The following is a 19,737-nucleotide window of genomic DNA, read 5'->3' as shown; positions in this document are numbered from 1 at the left end:
TCCTGCTTTCAACTGGCTCTAGGGGGGAGGGGGGGCTGTCCTGCTTTCAACTGGCTCTGGGGGGGGGGGGCTGTCCTGCTTTCAACTGGCTCTGGGGGGGGGGGGCGGTTGTCCTGCTTTCAGCTGGCTCTGGGGGGGGGGGCTGTCCTGCTTTCAACTGGCTCTGGGGGGGGGGGGCTGTCCTGCTTTCAACTGGCTCTGGCTGTCCTGCTTTCAACTGGCTCTGGGGGGGGGGGGGCGGGGCTGTCCTGCTTTCAACTGGCTCTGGGGGGGGGGGGCTGTCCTGCTTTCAACTGGCTCTGGGGGGGGGGGCTGTCCTGCTTTCAACTGGCTCTGGGGGGGGGGGGGGCTGTCCTGCTTTCAACTGGCTCTGGCTGTCCTGCTTTCAACTGGCTCTGGGGGGGGGCGGGGCTGTCCTGCTTTCAACTGGCTCTGGGGGGGGGGGGGGGCTGTCCTGCTTTCAACTGGCTCTGGGGGGGGCTGTCCTGCTTTCAACTGGCTCTGGGGGGGGCTGTCCTGCTTTCAACTGGCTCTGGGGGGGGGGGGCTGTCCTGCTTTCAACTGGCTCTGGGGGGGGGGGGCTGTCCTGCTTTCAACTGGCTCTGGGGGGGGGGGGCTGTCCTGCTTTCAACTGGCTCTGGGGGGGGGGGCTGTCCTGCTTTCAACTGGCTCTGGGGGGGGGGGGCTGTCCTGCTTTCAACTGGCTCTGGGGGGGGGGGGCTGTCCTGCTTTCAACTGGCTCTGGGGGGGGGGGGCTGTCCTGCTTTCAACTGGCTCTGGGGGGGGGGGGCTGTCCTGCTTTCAACTGGCTCTGGGGGGGGGGGGCTGTCCTGCTTTCAACTGGCTCTGGCTGTCCTGCTTTCAACTGGCTCTGGCTGTCCTGCTTTCAACTGGCTCTGGCTGTCCTGCTTTCAACTGGCTCTGGCTGTCCTGCTTTCAACTGGCTCTGGCTGTCCTGCTTTCAACTGGCTCTGGCTGTCCTGCTTTCAACTGGCTCTGGCTGTCCTGCTTTCAACTGGCTCTGGCTGTCCTGCTTTCAACTGGCTCTGGCTGTCCTGCTTTCAACTGGCTCTGGCTGTCCTGCTTTCAACTGGCTCTGGCTGTCCTGCTTTCAACTGGCTCTGGTGGGGGGGGCTGTCCTGCTTTCAACTGGCTCTTGAAAGTTGTATTAGTAGATTGCACAATTTGCTATTTCTAAATTGGCTAGTGCATCATCAGTTATTGTATACCTTAGAGCAGGTATTCCCAAACTGGGGTACGCACAATGCCGTCGGGGTGGTAAGCCAAATAAAAATGTGATTCACATTTATGAAAATAAATGTAGTGATGCCTCATGCAGTGCGTTAGACCACTCTGTGTGTGTGTGTGTGTGTGTGTGTGTGAACTATTTAACTACTAGCTTAAAAGTCTGCTAACATTTCTTTATATCGGTGTTGAGTTTTATTGGGCCAAAAATGTCTCAACGGTGTGTCCCTAGTATAATCTTTGCCAAGGTGCTGTTCTGGCTTGTGGTCCATGTTGTATTTACCAGTTACCTGTATATCCTGTCCAGGAAGTCCACAGGCGTAGAGCTGCTGAAACTGGGTTTGCGCACAACCAGTCAAAAATCATCTCAAGGAAGCTCATCTGCGTGCTTTTTGTCCTCACCGGGGTTTTACAGCCCTCGCCCTGGAAGTGTAAACTCGCCAGACGTCATCAGAAGTGTCCACTTTATTTGAGTGGATAGGGTGTGTTAAGTGTTGATCTTTATTAAGAGTTTGTCATTAAGCAGGAATGTGTCTGTCTACACGGCAGGTATGACCAGTATTAGCAAACCGGAGAGACTGCATTAAAGCGAACACTATCATACACACATTCTCTCTCTCTCTCACACACACACACACACACACACACACACACACACACACACACACACACACACCCCTCCTATTGAATTGGGTGATTGAGCAGCATGCTAATGTGTTGACTCAGAGCAATATGAAATCAACTGATCTTGTCTGCACCAAGCCTGGGGAGTGGCTCCCAGATTACACCTAATATACCACTGGACAGGTTAGATCAGGGCTCTTACACCTTGTTTCCTGGAGAGCCTCTCCTTTTCTTTTTTTTTTTCTCCAATTACAGTTGTAACTAACCTTATTCAGCTTATCAACCAGCTAATTATTTGATTCCAGTGCACTAGATTAGGCTTGGAGTGAAAAACCCTACAGGAGGGTAACTCTCCAGGAACGGGGTTGGAGTGAACCAACAGGAGGGAAAATCTCCAGGAACATCCCCATATAGGTCACTGGTGCAAAACCAAAAAGCTGTCTGTCTACGCCCCTTCATGGATCTGAGATGACTCTGCACAGTTCAATATAGCTTCTACCATACTGCTTTCACCTGTTCAATTATAGCAGACCTGTGAACTAGGCTGGAGGACAGAAGGGGCCAGTTTTTATAAAAACAATAATGGAATGCAGCCCTCCCTAGGTCTAAGGAACAAGCTTAGAACAGTCACGGAGTTGGAGAACAGTTCTGTTGTCTAAACTGTCTCCTGAGTTGTTACAAGCATAACGTGTCCTGATATAGCCTCCTATCATGTGTATCTCTATTGTGTTAGTTAAGGTGACATCATCAGATTGGTATGTAGCTACAGCGTCGTGAAGGAAAGGCATCACGTCGGTCCTGTTTGGTTGATTTTTATTTTTTCCTCCATGCTGTAATTCCATGGTCATACTGGAGAACTCTGGTTTGGTTCAGTTGGCTCTGACTCCACCTCCTGAAACTGGGCCGACACTGGCAACTGTTACAAACAGCAGCTAAGGTGATCTGATCTGGCTGTTTTTAGAGCAGTTTATTAGGATCTCCGTTTAGCTGTTGCTCATGCAGATCTTTTTCTACTCATCCTGACGTTCATAGTTGTAGCACAGACTTTCTAACCCCAGAGGTGCAACATCGCCAGACTTCCACGAATGCTTGCGATGCAGACCAGGGTTTGGGTTTTGAGAAATCAATGAATAACCCCATCCTGTCCAACATGAAGTCTGATGTGTGTGTTGACAGTGAATAACCCAATCCCATCCAACATGAAGTCAGAGGCGAAGAAAGCTGCCAAGATCCTCAGAGAGTTTACTGAGATCTCCAACCGCACCGGGCCTGACAAACTCATCCCAGGTGTGTGAATGTGTGCGGGGTGGGTGTATGTGTTCCTGTTGTCCCTCTCTGTGTGTGTGTTTTCATCCTGCCCTTACACTCATCTCTGACTCATACCTATTAATTTCTCTCATTCTCAGCATGGGTTTTGTCGGTAGACTCAACAGCCTTGGTTTCTCAAATGACTGCCTCGCATGGTTCACCAACTGCTTCTCAGAGTTCAGTGTGTCAAATCGGAGGGCCTGTTGTCTGGACCTCTGGCAGTCTCCTTTGGGGTGCCACAGGGTTCAATTCTCAGGCCGATTCTTCTCTGTATACATCAATGACGTCGCTCTTGCTGCTGGTGATTCTCTGAACCACCTCTACGCAGACGACAAATAAAATGTATTTATATAGCCCTTACATCAGCTGATATCTCAAAGTGCTGTACAGAAACCCAGATTTAAAACCACAAACAGCAAGCAATGCATGTGTAGAAGCACGGTGGCCAGGAAGAACTCCCTAGAAAAGCCAGAACCTAGAGAGGAACCAGGCTATGAGGGGTGGCCAGTCCTCTTCTGGCTGTGCCGGGTGGAGATTATAACAGATCATGGCCAAGATGTTCCAATGTTCATAAATGACCAGCATGGTCAAATAATAATCACAGTAGTTGTCGAGGGTGCAACAGGTCAGCACCTCAGGAGTAAATGTCAGTTGGCTTTTCATAGCCGATCTTTGAGAGTATCTCTACCGCTCCTGCTGTCTCTAGAGAGTTGAAAACAGCAGGTCTGGGACAGGTAACAGGTAAGGGTTCCATAGCCGCAAGCAGAACAGTTGAAACTGGAGCAGCAGCACGGCTGGGTGGATTGGGGACAGCAACGAGTCATCATGCCAGGTAGTCCTAAGGCATGGTCCTAGGGCTCAGGTCCCCCGAGAGAGAAAAATAATTAGAGAGCATACTTAAATTCACACAGGACACTGGAGAAATGCTCCAGATATAAGACTGACCCTAGCCCCCCGACACACAAACTACTGCAGCATAAATACTGGGGTCTGAGACGGGAGGGGTCAGGAGACACTGTGGCCCCATCCGATGATTCCCCCGGACAGGTCCAAACAGGCAGGATATAACCCTACCCACTTTGTCAAAGCACAGCCCCCACACTACTAGAGGGATACCTTCAACCACCAACTTACCATCCTGAGACAAGGCAGAGTATAGCCCACAAAGATCTCCGCCACGGCACAACCCAAGGGGGGGTTCCAACCCAGACAGGAAGACCACGTCAGTTACTCAACCCACTCAAGTGACGCACCCCTCCTAGGGACCGCATGGAAGAGCACCAGTAAGCCAGTGACTCGGCCACTGTAATAGGGTTAGAGGCAGAGAATCCCAGTGGAGAGAGGGGATCTGGCTAGGCAGAGGCAGCAAGGGTGACACCATTCTGTATACATCTGGCCCTTATTTGGACATTGCTAACAAACCTACAAACGAGCTTCAACACCATCCAACACTCCTTCCGTGGCCTCCAACTGCTTTTAAATGCTAGTAAAACCAAATGCATGCTCTTCAACTGATCGCTGCCCGCCCCCTCCCGCCCGACTAGCATCACTACTCTGGACGGTTATGACCTAGAATATGTGGACAACTACAAATACCTAGGTGTCTGGTTAGACTGAACTCTCCTTCCAGACTCACATTAAGCATCTCCAATCCAAAATTAAATCTAGAATCGGCTTCCTATTTCGCAAGACAGCCTCCTTCACTCATGCTGCCAAACACACCCTCGTAAAACTGACTATCCTACCGATCCTTGACTTCGGCGATGTCATTTACAAAATAGCCCCCCAACACTCTACTCAGCAAATTGGATGCAGTCTACCACAGTGCCATCCGTTTTGTCACCAAAGCCCCATATACTACCCATCACTGCGACCTGTATGCTCTCGTTAGCTGGCCCTCACTACATATTCGTCGTCAAACCCACTGGCTCCAGGTCATCTATAAGTCTTTGCTAGGTAAAGCCCCACCTTATCTCAGCTCACTGGTCACCATAGCAACACCCACCCATAGCACGCACTCCAGCAGGTATATTTCACTGGTCACCCCTAAAGCCAATTCCTCCTTTGGCCGCCTTTCCTTCCAGTTCTCTGCTGCCAATGACTGGAATGAATTCTTAGTCGTATCTCCCTCTAACTTTAAGCATCAGCTGTCAGAGCAGCTTACCGATCACTGTACCTGTACACAGCCAATCTGTAAATAGCATCATTTGCACATCTATCACTCCAGTGTTAATGCTGAATTGTAATTATTTCTCCTCTATGGCCTTTTTGCCTTACCTCCCTACTCTTCTACATTTGCACGCACTGTACATAGATTTTTCTATTGTTATTGACTGTACGTTTGTTTAACTCTGTTTGTGTCGCACTGCTTTGCTTTATCTTGGCCAGGTCACAGTTGTAAATGAGTACTTGTTCTCAACTGGCCTACCTGGTTAAATAAAGGTGAAATAAAATAAAAAATGTCTTTATGGTGACGTCATCAGGGTTTTTTCAGGTGACAGTCCTCCTTTCCGGATATGGCAGGAAGTTGTCATAGCTAGCAGGACCTGCTTATCATTGTTTTCTCCCTCCAGCCAATATATTAGCGAGGTGTCAGGGCTTGGCCATCATCACAGTGATCAAGGCAGGCTTCATGATCACAGCTCGAGGCGGCAGCGGTATAGTCATCGCTAGACTGGCTGACGGACGTAAGTTCACTACCACACACACGCACACACCTATATGGTCATCGCCTGGACATATAAATTCACTACGTCCTCCCTCTCACTAGGTTGGTCTGCTCCCTCTGCCATTGGTATAGCTGGTCTGGGCGGTGGCTTTGAGATTGGAGTTGAGGTAGGTTGACCACCAGACACACGAGGGATCCAGCCTAACATTTTCCCTTGGTCTCATCATGGGCTAAAAGAACATGTGCGCAGTGTCACACAATAGAAAACATAGGAGTTTTAGAAAGTAATTCACTCTATTAAGAGGTGTAACTACTACACTACTGAGACGGCAGAAATACAGTACATTCGGAAAGTATTCAGACCCCTTGACTTTTTCAACATTTGTTACAGTACGTTACAGCCTTATTCAAAAGTTGATTTAAATAGTTTTTTTCCCTCAACATTTTACACACATTTACCCCCATAATGACTAAGCAAAAACAGGTTTTTAGTCATTTTTGCAAATTTATAATTTAAATCATTTAAGTATTCACCCTTTACTCAGTATTTTGTTGAAGCACCATTGGCAGCCACTACAGCCTCGAGTCTTCTTGGGTATAACGCTACAAGCTTGGCACACCTGTATTTGGGGAGTTTCTCCCATTCTTCTCTGCAGATCCTCTCAAGCGCTGTCAGGTTGGATGGGGAACGTTGATGCACAGCTATTTTCAGGTCCCTCCAGAGATGTTCGATCGGGTTCATGTCCAGGCTCTTGCTGGACCACTCAAGGACATTCAGAGACTTGTCCCGAAGCCACTCCTGCGTTGTCTTGGCTGTGTGCTTAAGGTTGTTGTCCTGTTGGAAGGTGAACCTTCGCCCCAGTCTGAGTTCCTGAGCGCTCTGGAGCAGGTTTTCATCAAGGATCTCTCTGTCCTTGGCTCTGTTCATCTTTGCTTCGATCCTGACTAGTCTCCCAGTCCCTGTTGAAAAACATCCCCACAGCATGATGTTGCCACCACGCTTCACCGTAGGGATGGTGCCAGGGTTCCTCCAGACGTGACGCTTGGCATTCAGGCCCAAGAGTTTAACATTGGTTTCATTAGACCAGAGAATCTTGTTTCTCATGGTCTGAGAGTCTTTAGGGGCCTCTTTGCAAACTCCAAGCAGGCTGTCAAGTGCCTTTTTACAGAGTGGTGGCTTCAGTCAGGCCACTACCATAAAGGCCTGATTTGGTGGAGTGCTGCAGAGATGATTGTCCTTCTGGAAGGTTGTCCCATCTCCACAGAGGACCTCTGGAGCTCTGTCAGTGAGCTCAACACCGAGTCTCATAGCAAAGGGTCTGAAAACTTATGTAAATACGGGATTTCTGTTTTTTTTATTTTTAATGCATTTACAATTGCATTACAGTTGAGAAACTTCATCCAAATGGCAAATCACTTCCTCGTTGTGTAGTATGGATGAACAAAGGCTCCAAAAAAACACCACAAAGGGCTTTGTGGTTTCTAAAAGGACTTATTTGGGTGTTTTTGGAGCTTTTTGTTTGTATTTTTTCAGGGCCCCCATACTACACAACAAGGATGAGGAAGTGATTTGCTGTTTGGGGTGAAATTTCTCAAAAGCAAGTGAAATCACAGTTATCTGGACCCTCCTATAACATGCCAGTTACAGTTGAAGTCAGAAGTTTACATACACTTAGGTTGGAGTCATTTAAAACTCGTTTTTCATCCACTCCACACATTTCTTGTTAACAAACTATAGTTTTGGCAAGTCGGTTAGGATATCTACTTTGTGCATGACACAAGTAATTTGTCCAATTGTTTACAGACAGATGATTTCACTTGTAATTTACTGTATCACAATTCCAGTGGGTCAGAAGTTTACATACACTAAGTTGACTGTGCCTTTAAACAGCTTGGAAAATTCCAGAAAATGATGCCATGGCTTTAGAAGCTTCTGATAGGCTAATTGACATCATTTGAGTCAATTGGAGGTGTACCTGTGGATGTATTTCAATGCCAACCTTCAAACTCAGTGCCTCTTTGCTTGACATCATAGGAAAATCAAAAGAAATCAGCTAAGACCTCAGAAAAAGATTGTAGACCTCCACAAGTCTGGTACATCCTTGGGAGCTATTTCCAAACGCCTGAAGGTACCACGTTCATCTGTACAAACAATAGTACGCAAGTATAAACACCATGGGACCACGCAGCCATTTACCACTCAGGAAGGAGACGTGTTCTGTCTCCTAGAGATGAACGTACTTTGGTGCGAAAAGTGCAAATCAATCCCAGAACAACAGCAAAGGACATTGTGAAGATGCTGGCGGAAACAGGTACAAAAGTATCTATATCCACAGTAAAACAAGTCCTATATCGACATAACCTGAAAGGCTGCTCAGCAAGGAAGAAGCCTCTGCTCCAAAACCGCCTTAAAAATGCAAGACTACGGTTTGTTACTGCACATGGGGGCAAAGATTGTACTTTTTGGAGAAATGTCCTCTGGTCTGATAAAACAAAAATAGAACTGTTTGGCCGTAATGACCATCGTTATGTTTGGAGGAAAAAGGAGGCGGCTTGCAAGCTGAAGAACATCCCAACTGTGAAGCGCGTGGGTGGCAGCATCATGTTGTGGGGGTGCTTTGCTGCAGGAGGGACTGGTGCACTTCACAAAATAAATGGCATCATGAGGAAGGAAAATGATGTGGATATATTGAAGCAACATGTCAAGACATCAGTCAGGAAGTTAAAGCTTGGTCTCAAATGGGTCTTCCAAATGGACAATGACCACAAGCATACTTTCAAAGTTGTGGTAAATTGGCTTAAGGACGACAAAGTCAAGGTATTGGAGTGGCCATCACAAAGCCCTGACCTCAATCCTATAGAAAATTTGTGGGCAGAACTGAAAAAACACATGCGTGCAAGGAGGCCTACAAACCTGACTCCGTTACACCAGCTTTGTCAGGAGGAATGGGCCAAATTTCACCCAACTTATTGTGGGAAGCTTGTGGAAGGCTACCTGAAACATTTGACCCAAGTTAAACAATTTAAAGGCAATGCTACCAAATACTAATTGAGTGTATGTAAACTTCTGACCCACAGGGAATGTGATGAAAGAAATTAAAGCTGCTGGTCTCCCCTTCACCCAGTCCGGACCTAAACATTGTTCTGTCTCTGTGTAGGTATCAGACCTGGTGGTGATTCTGATGCAGCGCAGGGCGGTGGATTCTTTCTCTAAAGGAGGGAACCTCACTCTGGGGGGCAACTGTACTGTGGCGGTAGGACCGATGGGGAGGTGAATGAACACACACACATTATCTTGGTCCATGGTTGGCCAAAACCAGTCAGTGTCCAACCATGGCTCATCCCTTTTGATATGTTCCAGCCCCGAGGCTGTGGGTTAGGGGGGTACCCGAGGCTGTGGGTTAGGGGGGTACCCGAGGCTGTGGGTTAGGGGGGTACCCGAGGCTGTGGGTTAGGGGGGTACCCGAGGCTGTGGGTTAGGGGGGTACCCGAGGCTGTGGGTTAGGGGGGTACCCGAGGCTGTGGGTTGGGGGGGTACCCGAGGCTGTGGGTTAGGGGGGGTACCCGAGGCTGTGGGTTAGGGGGGGTACCCGAGGCTGTGGGTTAGGGGGGGTACCCGAGGCTGTGGGTTAGGGGGGGTACCCGAGGCTGTGTTGAAGTCACACCAGTTCTACACCTAGTTCACACCTTATTTAAACTGAACGCTTTGTGGACACTTGAATGTCTGTGGAGGGGAAATGGTTTTGTGCCGTGTGTTTTGGGATAGTACAGAAGAAGTGAGAGCTGTGGAAGTGGTTCATGTTTTATAGGCTAGAGGGGTTGCTCTTGTTGTCACGGGTTAATTGTTGTTTATGAGTGGAGGTGGGATGATGCCTGGAGCAGACTCCCTCTCACAGTCTTTATTATAGAATGATACGCCAGGTTGGGTAATTTAAATAAGAAAAATACAGTTACCATCAAACAAGGCCAGGTGGAGATGAGAGTAGGAGGGGGTGGTGTGTCTGTTCTTAAATATAGCAACAATAAAACAATGAGAGGTTAATGTCAGATGGGAGTGCCTTTTTCTTTGTTCAGGTGATATTTACAACATGGGACCTCCCTGCACACACGGACACGGACAGACGTCTGCTTTTCTTAATTTTAATTTCACCTTTTATTTAACAAGGCAAGTCAGTTAAGAACAAATTCTTATTTACGATGACGGCCTGAGACGTGGTCCAGTATATTTGATGGTTTCTGATATCCAGTTTTAGTGGTCTCCTTCAATACTCATCGCTAAGTAGTGGGATTCTGATCAGTGTACCATACTCAACACTCCGATCTTCCTCTATCTCGTGTGTGTGTGTGTGTGTGTGTGTGTGTGTAGGAACGTGGAGGCGGATATAGCGCTACGTAGTACAGCAGCAGTGTTTACTTACTGTAAGTCCAGAGGGCTGTTTGCTGGAGTTTCTCTGGAGGGATCCTGCCTCATAGAACGCAAAGACACCAACCGCAGGTACGTTACACTCCATGTGTTGTAATATTGTGTGTGTTGTATTTAATGTGTGTATGTGGTATTAATGTGTGTGTGTGTGTGTGTGTTAGGTTCTACTCCCAGGACATCCGTGCGTCGGCCATATTGAATGGAGATGTAGAGCCTCCCCCAGAAGCTGATGACCTGTACTGTGTCCTGGAGAGCTACACAGATAAATACACTACTGAGTGGACAGCCAAACACCTGACCCGGAAGGTAATATATTATTATATTACACTGAGTGGACAGCCAAACACCTGGCCCAGAAGGTAATATATTATTATATTACACTGAGTGGACAGCCAAACACCTGGCCCAGAAGGTAATATATTATTATAATACTTTTGGTCAGTCATGTAGTGTATGTGGATAGCTGCTCGTCAAACATTTCATTACAAAATCATGGGCATTAATATGGATTTGGTCCCCCCCCTTTTCCTGCTTTAACAGCCTCCACTCTTCTGGGAAGGCTTTCCACTAGATGTTGGAACATTGCTGCAGGGACTTGCTTCTATTCAGCCATAAGAGCATTAGTGAGGTCAGGCTCTGATGTTGGGCAATTAGGCCCGGCTCACAGTTGGAGTTCCAATTCATCCTAAAGGTGTTCGATGGGGTTGAGGTCGGTGCTCTATGCAGGCTAGTCAAGTTCTTCCACACTGATCTCGACAAACCCTTTCTGTATGGACCTCGATTTGAGCACGGGGGCATTGTCATGCTGAAATTGGAGAGGTCCTTCCTCAAACTTGGCATCTGCCAAACCCAGATTCGTCCGTCGGACTGCCAGATGGTGAAGCGTGATTCATCACTCCAGAGAACGTGTTTCCATTGCTGCATAGTCCAATGGCGGCGAACTTTACACCACTCCAGCCGACGCTTGGCATTGCGATCTTATGTGATCTTAGGCTTGTGTGCTGCTGCTAGGCCATGGAAAACGCATTTCGTGAAGCTTCCTGATGAACAGTTATTGTGCTGACGTTGCTTCCAGAAGTAGTTTGGAACTCGGTAGTGAGTGTTGCATCCGAGGACAGATGATTTTCACGTGCTTCAGCAATTGGCGGTCCCATTCTGTGAGCTTGTGTGGCCTACCACTTCGTGGCTGAGCCGTTGTTGATGTGTATGGTTAGTGGGTACCCTGCTAGTTGGATGTGTGTACCTGGTGGGTACCTGGCTAGTTGGATGTGTGTGGCTGGTGGGTACCTGGCTAGTTGGATGTGTATGGTTAGTGTGTACCAGGCTAGTTGGATGTGTATGGTTGGTGTGTACCAGGCTAGTTGGATGTGTATGGCTGGTGGGTACCCTGCTAGTTGGATGTGTATGGTTAGTGTGTACCCGGCTAGTTGGATGTGTATGGCTGGTGGGTACCTGGCTAGTTGGATGTGTATGGCTGGTGGGTACCTGGCTAGTTGGATGTGTATGGCTGGTGGGTACCTGGCTAGTTGGATGTGTGTATGGTTAGTGTGTACCTGGCTAGTTGGATGTGTATGGCTGGTGGCTACCCGGCTAGCTGGATGTGTATGGCTGTTCTCATGCTTCTCTTCTTCCATTCCTCTGTTTCTGGGTGTCGTTCAGGCCAGTGGTCCTCCAGCTAGACCCCGAGCTCCTGCCACACAGAGACCTGCTAGCGCATACAGGACAGAGGGTAACACACACACACACACACACACACACACACACACACACACGGATGCACAAACATATACACACACATTACTATCACACACACAGTAGTGGTTTTCTACCAGTAGCAGCATGCCTGCTTTTGTAGTCAGTGACACCTTGTTTGTGTGGGTTGGCTACAATTCTTTGTCCATAAGGAAATTCCAATGTCTTTGACTGACGTGTGCGTGTGTAACTGTCTGTGATGTGTTTTAGCAGTGAAGCCCTCCCTCTATCCAAGCATCTCTGCCTTCAATTCTGGCAGCACAGGTGAGTGACCCTTTCCCTAAACCCTTCATCATCACCAACGTCCTCACCACCCTCTCTTGTTGGAACAGTCAGTGCACCTCTTCTCTAGGTCTTTGCTGTAATGGAGAATGTGTTCTCAGTTAACTTAGCTTCTAACCAGGAATCTACAACCCTGTTCCTGGAGATCTACCCTCCACTAGGTGTTCACTCCAACCCTGTTCCTGGAGATCTACCCTCCACTAGGTGTTCACACCAACCCTGTTCCTGGAGATCTACCCTCCACTAGGTGTTCACTCCAACCCTGTTCCTGGAGATCTACCCTCCACTAGGTGTTCACTCCAACCCTGTTCCTGGAGATCTACCCTCCACTAGGTGTTCACTCCAACCCTGTTCCTGGAGATCTACCCTCCACTAGGTGTTCACTCCAAACCTAATCTAGTGCAAAAAAAACTAACCCACCATGTGGATCTAAGACTAACGTGCTTCTGTGCAGGTTGAATCAGGTTACTTAAGATGGAGAAGTCTGTGGGAGGGGGGGATTATTTTCTCTTACGCAGTCACTGTCTCTCTCCTCTCTTTATCCCTCCCTTTGTCTGTTGCTCTCTCTCCTCTCCTTCCTCCCTTTTTTCTCCTCTCTCTCCCCTCTTTCTCCTCTCTTTATCCCTCCCTTTTTTCTCCTCTCTCTTGATCTCTCTCTCCATGGCTGCCATTACTTCTAATGTCTGTGGTAGTCTTGGGCTGTGGCCCATTGACTGTATGGCAGCTGCTGCTGCCACTCTGGTAGGAGTTTGATCATCCTTCAGTGGTTCAGTGACAAGGGGAATGCTTTCATTTACACAGTGGCCGACCACCATGCCAAAACACACCACTGTTGACATGGCACGAGATAAGTGTGTTCTCACTGCAGGTGAAGTGTGACGTGATGGTAGTGTTTTTTTTTCTTGGTTGATGTATTAAACTGTGACCAAGTCCAGCCAAACTAAACATACTGGCGTCTCAATACACCTTGGGTAATAGGACCAGCTGTGTGTGTGTGCAGAGCAGACTTCAAACGCAGTCGTCACACACCCTCCCAAGTAGCATTCTAGTTAGCTCTCTCTTTCTCTTTCTCTCGTTATCTCGCTCTCTTGCGCGCTCTCGCGCGCTCTCACTGCATGTGCACACACACACAGCTGAAAGATAACGAGAGAGAGAAAGACAGAGAGCTAACTAGAATTCTACTTGGGAGGGTGTGTGACGACTGCGTTTGAAGTCTGCTCTGCATGCAGATTCTCTCTGTCTCTGTGCGCTCTCTCTGTCTCTGTGCGCTCTCTCTGGTCTCTGTGCGCTCTCTCTGGTCTCTGTGCGCTCTCTCTGGTCTCTGTGCGCTCTCTCTGTCTCTGCGCTGGTATTGCCCTCTGGTGGTGAGTCACTCACTGTTGCTGACAGACAGTCGCTGTTGTATTTCTGTTTCAGAATCATATAAGAGAAGTCCAAGTAGCACAAGGACAGTCCAAAACGATTACGGTATTTATTATTATTATTAGGATCCCTGTGGGCCAACACATAACGAAAAATACATTGGACAAAAATACTGTACAATTTACATTTAAAGACTTTACATATAGATAGACAGTTCTAATACCTGAAAGGTAACATTTAATGTGTGAAACCTTTTGAATCGTATCCGTTACACGCTCACAAGTTCGCAGCATTGTATCTGCAACATTCACTCAGTTACAGGTTGATATGAGAATGTTGCATGTAATGACTTGATGTGCATTCAACAAGACCTGCTGTTCACCAGCGTTGTTCACTGAATACACCTGTGATCATTTGACTGTTTCTAGGTGGGGTGGGTCCGTGGGATGCGGGACCTGTAGTCGTCACGGCGGTACATCCGTTCACAGGGCAACAGCCTGGCGACCTGAGCTTCAACCCTGGCGACCGCATCACTGTGGTTACCAAGACAGAGTCACAGTATGACTGGTGGGAGGGAACGCTTAACGGACGGACCGGAATCTTCCCCGCTAACTTCGTCTCCTACCCGTGAACACACACACACACACACACAAACACACACACGGACACACACACACACGGACACTTTATATTGCTGGGAGTAATGTTTTCAACACACTACAGGGACACATGATGACACTGAGGAAATGCACCCACACTCTCTAACACTCTAACACACTCTCCACAATGTTCAAGACTCACATTAACTGACTCTGATTACTAGGATTCAGGGGCAGGTCTTCCTATTGGACGGTATGGGTAGCCACGCTGTCTTCCTATAGGACCGTATGGGTAGCCACGCTGTCTTCCTATAGGACCGTAAGGGTAGCCACGCTGTCTTCCTGTTGGACCGTTCCTACCTGAACTTTACTCTTTGGCTCGCTATAGTCCAGTTCACTAAAGTCAGCCTGCTTTTTGAAGCCAAACCGTTCAAAACGGGGAGGGACCTACCTGAATTTGTCCAATAGAAAATCTTGTTTTTGTTACAAAACGTTTTGCTACAGTGTTTTGACTAATGAATACACCCCAGATGTTACCAGCCAGCTCTGTTCACTTCTGGAGAGCCGAACCATGCTGGAAAGGGTGATGTAGAAAAGACAATATCCGAGCCAGTGCAGTTTGGGTCGGCAAGATTGTGTGAATAAGGTATCAGTTTTAGAACATTGAACAGAAGAACACTAAAGAAAGGTCATGTGACGCTGTACACTGTTTTTATATTATCATTATTTTATGTACTGTACGTCAAGTCACAAATTGGCTGGCTTGACAAGGGAGTTTATTTAACATATTAAAATGAAGTCAATAGATTCTTTAATTTTTTTGTTTCTATAAAATGCATTATAGATTTATTGGGGAAATCTGTAACTGCTTGTTTTATGTTCTGAATTAAAGTTTCTGGGATTATGTGCAGTATTCTCTCCGTACTGCCGTTTTGTATGATGCTGGATCAAAGTATTTAATATAAAATAATCTGTTTTATCTTAACATCTGTATGTAATGATTATTTGTACAGATTTCTCTCTGAATGTGTGTGGATATGTATTAAAGAACCTTGTAGAAGACTGTAAGAGGTGTAGTTTGTCTTCTGGCCATAGGAGGGTGATGTACTCTTAGTCTCTACTGCCAATCAGGTTGCGGTCCCATTTTCTACCTTCACCTAATATATGCCCCTGTTATGCATTTTAAAAGCATATGATTGGTGCAAGTATGGCTGGTCTGGCTGTAATATCAGTGATTTTAAATCAAATTTCCCCATGTCCACACGCCAACACACCACTCACAAACACGGTTGTCGTGTGTGTGTGTGGTGAATGATTGTCCAGGGTAAGTAAAGTTCTACCTTGGTATAGTAGATTATTGCCCTGGAAAAAGACATGCGTTCTTATGAAATTGAAAATGCCATCTTTAATTTAATGTTGGATAGCAAAGAACAGAACATCTGTACAGGATAACAACATTCCTCGGCCTGTCATGGGCCTATAAAAACACAACAGCAGATACTGAGGCACAATCTGTCATATCAAGGACAACATTCCTACACACAACTACAGACGTCTGCGTTCAATACCAAACACAGCAACGAGACCACACCCTTTACGATAAGATGGCCTCCGTCTCACGTCAACTCAAATTCCCTTGCACCTTAGTGACATTTCTACACTGTTTCATGTTAACACAGTAGGAATGGTAGTAAGCTGCAAGGGGAGTTAACAGTGTAGAAATGGCAGTATGGTGGGGTAAGGTAATAGACGTTAGTAATTGTGCAAGAATAACACAAAAACAGACACACAGAACCTCCCTGAACAGTTGTTTATACAAGGACCCGTTTGTCACATTTCCTCGCATCACAAACACACACACATGCTTTGTTCACTTGCTAGTCGGAACCAGGGAACTGACATTTCTAACTGGTTGTAGTTATACGTGTGCTGCGTTCAACCAGTTAGCAAGTTTGCCATTTCAGAATATCCTATGTGAACGCCACAATACACACACGGGTCTGCGTTTTAAAAGTCCAATGCAGCAGTCTTTAAATATCAAACCATTTCTGGTTAACAGTTACATTACCGTAATAGATTTCCATTTAAAATGGGCAAAAAATTGTTTTTTAGCAACAACACAAAATTGTCAAGCAAGAATTTTGCTAGGACTGTCTGAGTGTGAAGGGGGGAAAACTGAAAACTACAGTAGCTGTTATTGGCAGAGAGGTTTGGAACTCTCTTTATTGGTCTGTTAACCAATGTACCACATGGTGATGTCAACATGGAAAGCTAAAACTCCCGCCCATGCAAACCTGCTGATTTAGGCCATGTGTAGATTTTAGGAAATAACACTGATAAAACATATTCACACTTTTACAGTGTTCGTGTTAGTTTCATCAACTTTCATCAGCCTTCCCTGTGGCTCAGTTGGTAGAGCGTGGTGTTTGCAACGCCAGGGTTGTGGGTTCGTATTCCCACGGGGGGCCAGCACAGAAAAAAATGTATGAAATTGTATGAAATGTATGCATTCACTACTGTAAGTCGCTCTGGATAAGAGCGTCTGCTAAATGACTAAAATGTAAATGTAATCAACTGTTATACAATATGATAGGAAACACTGGGAAACTTGCATTTTGACACCACTGGGCCTTTGAAGAAAGTAGGCCCTATAAAATCTGCCTTGCAGATTGAATCATGGAATCCAGACATTTTAAAATGGAATTCAACAATATTCAAACATTTCTTGAATTTATTTTATTTGCCCAAGTTAATAAGGATCAGTGTTACGTCAACGGGACAGTAGTAAATCAAGCAGCGCGTTAAATCAAGATCGCAGATTTTAGAGTAACACCAAATGTCGGTACATAGAAGTGTCTTATATCGGCTGAAAGCTTAAATTCTTGTTAAGGAGTAGTATATCTATAATTCTTTCAATAACTGTTGTAAAGTTTATCAACGTTTATGATGAGTATTTTTGTAAATTGATGTGCTCATTCACCGGATGTTTTGGTGGGAATACATTTTCTGAACATCACGCGCCAATGTAAAATGAATGTTTATGGATATAAATATGAACTTTATTGAACAAAACATACATGTATTTTGTAACATTGAGTCCTGGGAGTGTCATCTGATGAAGATCATCAAAGGTTAGTGATTCATTTTAGCTATATTTCTGGTTTTTGTGACACCTCCCGAAAAATGGCTGGGTGGTTTTTCTTGTCAAGGTGATGTCCTAAAATAATCTATTGTTTTGCTTTCGCAGTAAAGCCTTTTTGAAATCGGACACTGTGGTTAGATTAAGGAGAATCTTATCTTTAAAATGGTGTATAATACTTGTATGTTTGAGAAATTTGAATTATGAGATTTTTGTTGTTTTGAATTTGCCGCCCTGCTATTTCACTGGCTGTACCGCAGGTGGGACGCTAGCGTCCCACATAGCCCATACTAGTTAACCTGTCTGGGCTAGGGGGCAGTATTTTCACGGCTGTATGAAAAAGTACCCAATTTAAACAGGTTACTACTCTGGCCCAGAAACTAGAATATGCATATAATTAGTAGATTTGGATAGAAAACACTCTGAAATTTCTAAAACTGTTTGAATGATGTCTGTGAGTATAACAGAACTCATATGGCAGGCAAAAACCTGAGACAAAATCCAAGCAGGAAGTGGAAAGTCTGAGAATTGTAGTTCTTCTTTTGATTCTCTATCGAAGCTACAGTGTCAGTGGGGTGACGTTGCACTTCCTAAGGCTTCCATTGGCTGTCTAAAGCCTTCAGAAAGTGGTTTGAGCATTTTCCTGTCACTGGGCAGAGTATAGGAGCTCAGTTACTGAGTGGTCTGCCTGGCAACAAAGGGATTGGATATGCGCGGTCATGCGAGCACTCCGTTCCTTCTTGAATGAATATGCTATTGTCTGGTTGGAATATTATCGCAATTTTACGTAAAAAATACCATAAAGATTGATTTTAAACAGCGTTTGACATGCTTCTAAGTACAGTCATGGAACATTTTGACTTTTCGTCTCTCGTTCCACACTCGCGCGTTATGCCTTTGGATAAGTGATCTGTACGCACGAACAAAACGTAGGTATTTCTACATAAATATGGATTATTTCGAACAAAAACAACATTTCTTGTGGAAGTAGCAGTCCTGGGAGTGCATTCTGACGAAGATCAGCAAAGGTAAGAGAATATTTCTAATACTAATTCTGAGTTTAGGTGGCCCAGAACTTGGCGGGTGTCTAAATAGCTCACCGTGATGGCTGAGCTATGTACTCAGAATATTGCAAAATGTGCTTTCTCCGTAAAGCTATTTTAAAATCTGACACAGGGGTTGCATCCAGGGGTAGTCTATCTATAATTCTTTAAATAATTGTTCTATATTTTGTCAACGTTTATGATGAGTATTTTTGTAAATTGATGTGCACATTCACCGGGCATTTTGGTGGGAAGACATTTTTTGAACATTACGCGCCAATGCTGTTTTTGGATATAAATATGAACTTTATCGAACAAAACATACATGTATTGTGCAACATGTCCTAGGAGTGTCATCTGATGAAGATCGTCAAAAGGTTAGTGCTTCATTTAGCTGTGTTTTGGGTTTTATTGACACATGTCCTTCAACATGTCCTTGCACGCAAGCGTCCCACCTAGCCCATAGAAGTTCATGCAACCGCTGTGTCAGATTTTAAAATAGCTTTTCGGCGAAAGCACATCTTTCAATATTCTGAATACAGAGCTCAGCCATCAAAGCAAGCTATACAGTTACTCGCCAAGTTCTGGAATCAACTAAACTCAGAATTAGTATTATAAATCTTCCCTTACCTTTACTGATCTTCGTCGGAATGCACTCCCAGGACTCCCACTTCCACAAGAAATGTTCTTTTTGTTCGAAATACTCCATATTTATGTCCAAATACTTCCGTTTTGTTCGCGCGTTCAGGTCACTAATCCAAAGGCATAACGCGAGAGCGCAGAACCAGAGACGAAAAGTCAAATAGTTCCATTACCGCTCATAGAAACATGTCAAACGATGTTAACAATCAATCCTTAGGGTATTTTTAACATAAAACATCGATAATATTCCAACCGGACAATAGCATATTCATTACAGAGGAAAAAGAAGGAGAGGCGCGCCAACGTGCCAGCGCAGTAAACAACTCACTGCTCCCAGGCAGTCCACTGATTCACTGAGCTCCTATTCTCTGCCCAGTAACAGTAGACGGATGAAACAAGTTTCTAAAGGCTGTTGACAGCCAATGGAAGCCTTAGGAAGTGCAAAATGACCCCACAGACACTGTAGTTTGAATAGGGATTAGATAGAACTACAAGTCACTTCCTGGTTGGATTTTGTCTCAGGTTTTTGCCTGCCATATGAGTTCTGTTATACTCACAGACATCATTCAAACAGTTTTAGAAACTTCAGTGTTTTCTATCCAAATCTACTAATAATATGTATATCCTACGTTCTGAGCCCGAGTAGTAGG

At 45.8% G+C, this 19,737-nt stretch overlaps 1 protein-coding gene across 4 annotated transcripts in view; it reads left to right on the top strand.

The window, feature by feature from the left end:
- The window catches only part of sh3yl1 (SH3 and SYLF domain containing 1), a 40,837-nt gene extending 25,506 nt beyond the window's left edge, over window positions 1-15,331 (top strand). Inside the window, exons 2-11 of one of the 4 annotated variants that reach the window (XM_029730878.1) lie at window positions 3,046-3,156; window positions 5,751-5,864; window positions 5,948-6,012; window positions 9,004-9,116; window positions 10,212-10,340; window positions 10,430-10,574; window positions 11,928-11,997; window positions 12,234-12,284; window positions 13,719-13,769; window positions 14,093-15,331. In XM_029730878.1, coding sequence (XP_029586738.1) covers window positions 3,046-3,156; window positions 5,751-5,864; window positions 5,948-6,012; window positions 9,004-9,116; window positions 10,212-10,340; window positions 10,430-10,574; window positions 11,928-11,997; window positions 12,234-12,284; window positions 13,719-13,769; window positions 14,093-14,295 — 1,052 coding nt within the window. In that variant the 3' untranslated portion in view covers window positions 14,296-15,331. Of the gene's footprint in view, window positions 1-3,045; window positions 3,157-5,750; window positions 5,865-5,947; window positions 6,013-9,003; window positions 9,117-10,211; window positions 10,341-10,429; window positions 10,575-11,927; window positions 11,998-12,230; window positions 12,285-13,718; window positions 13,770-14,092 lie in introns of all 4 variants that reach the window. The other 3 variants (XM_029730876.1, XM_029730880.1, XM_029730879.1) reach the window with 3 other exon arrangements.
- The last annotated feature ends 4,406 nt before the right edge of the window (window positions 15,332-19,737 follow it).

Source organism: Salmo trutta, chromosome 33 (genome assembly GCF_901001165.1).
Source record: "Salmo trutta chromosome 33, fSalTru1.1, whole genome shotgun sequence".
Classification (NCBI taxonomy): Eukaryota; Metazoa; Chordata; class Actinopteri; order Salmoniformes; family Salmonidae; genus Salmo; species Salmo trutta.
The sequence above is the reverse complement of the archived record's forward strand: the minus strand, read 5'-3'. Positions and strand labels throughout refer to the sequence as shown.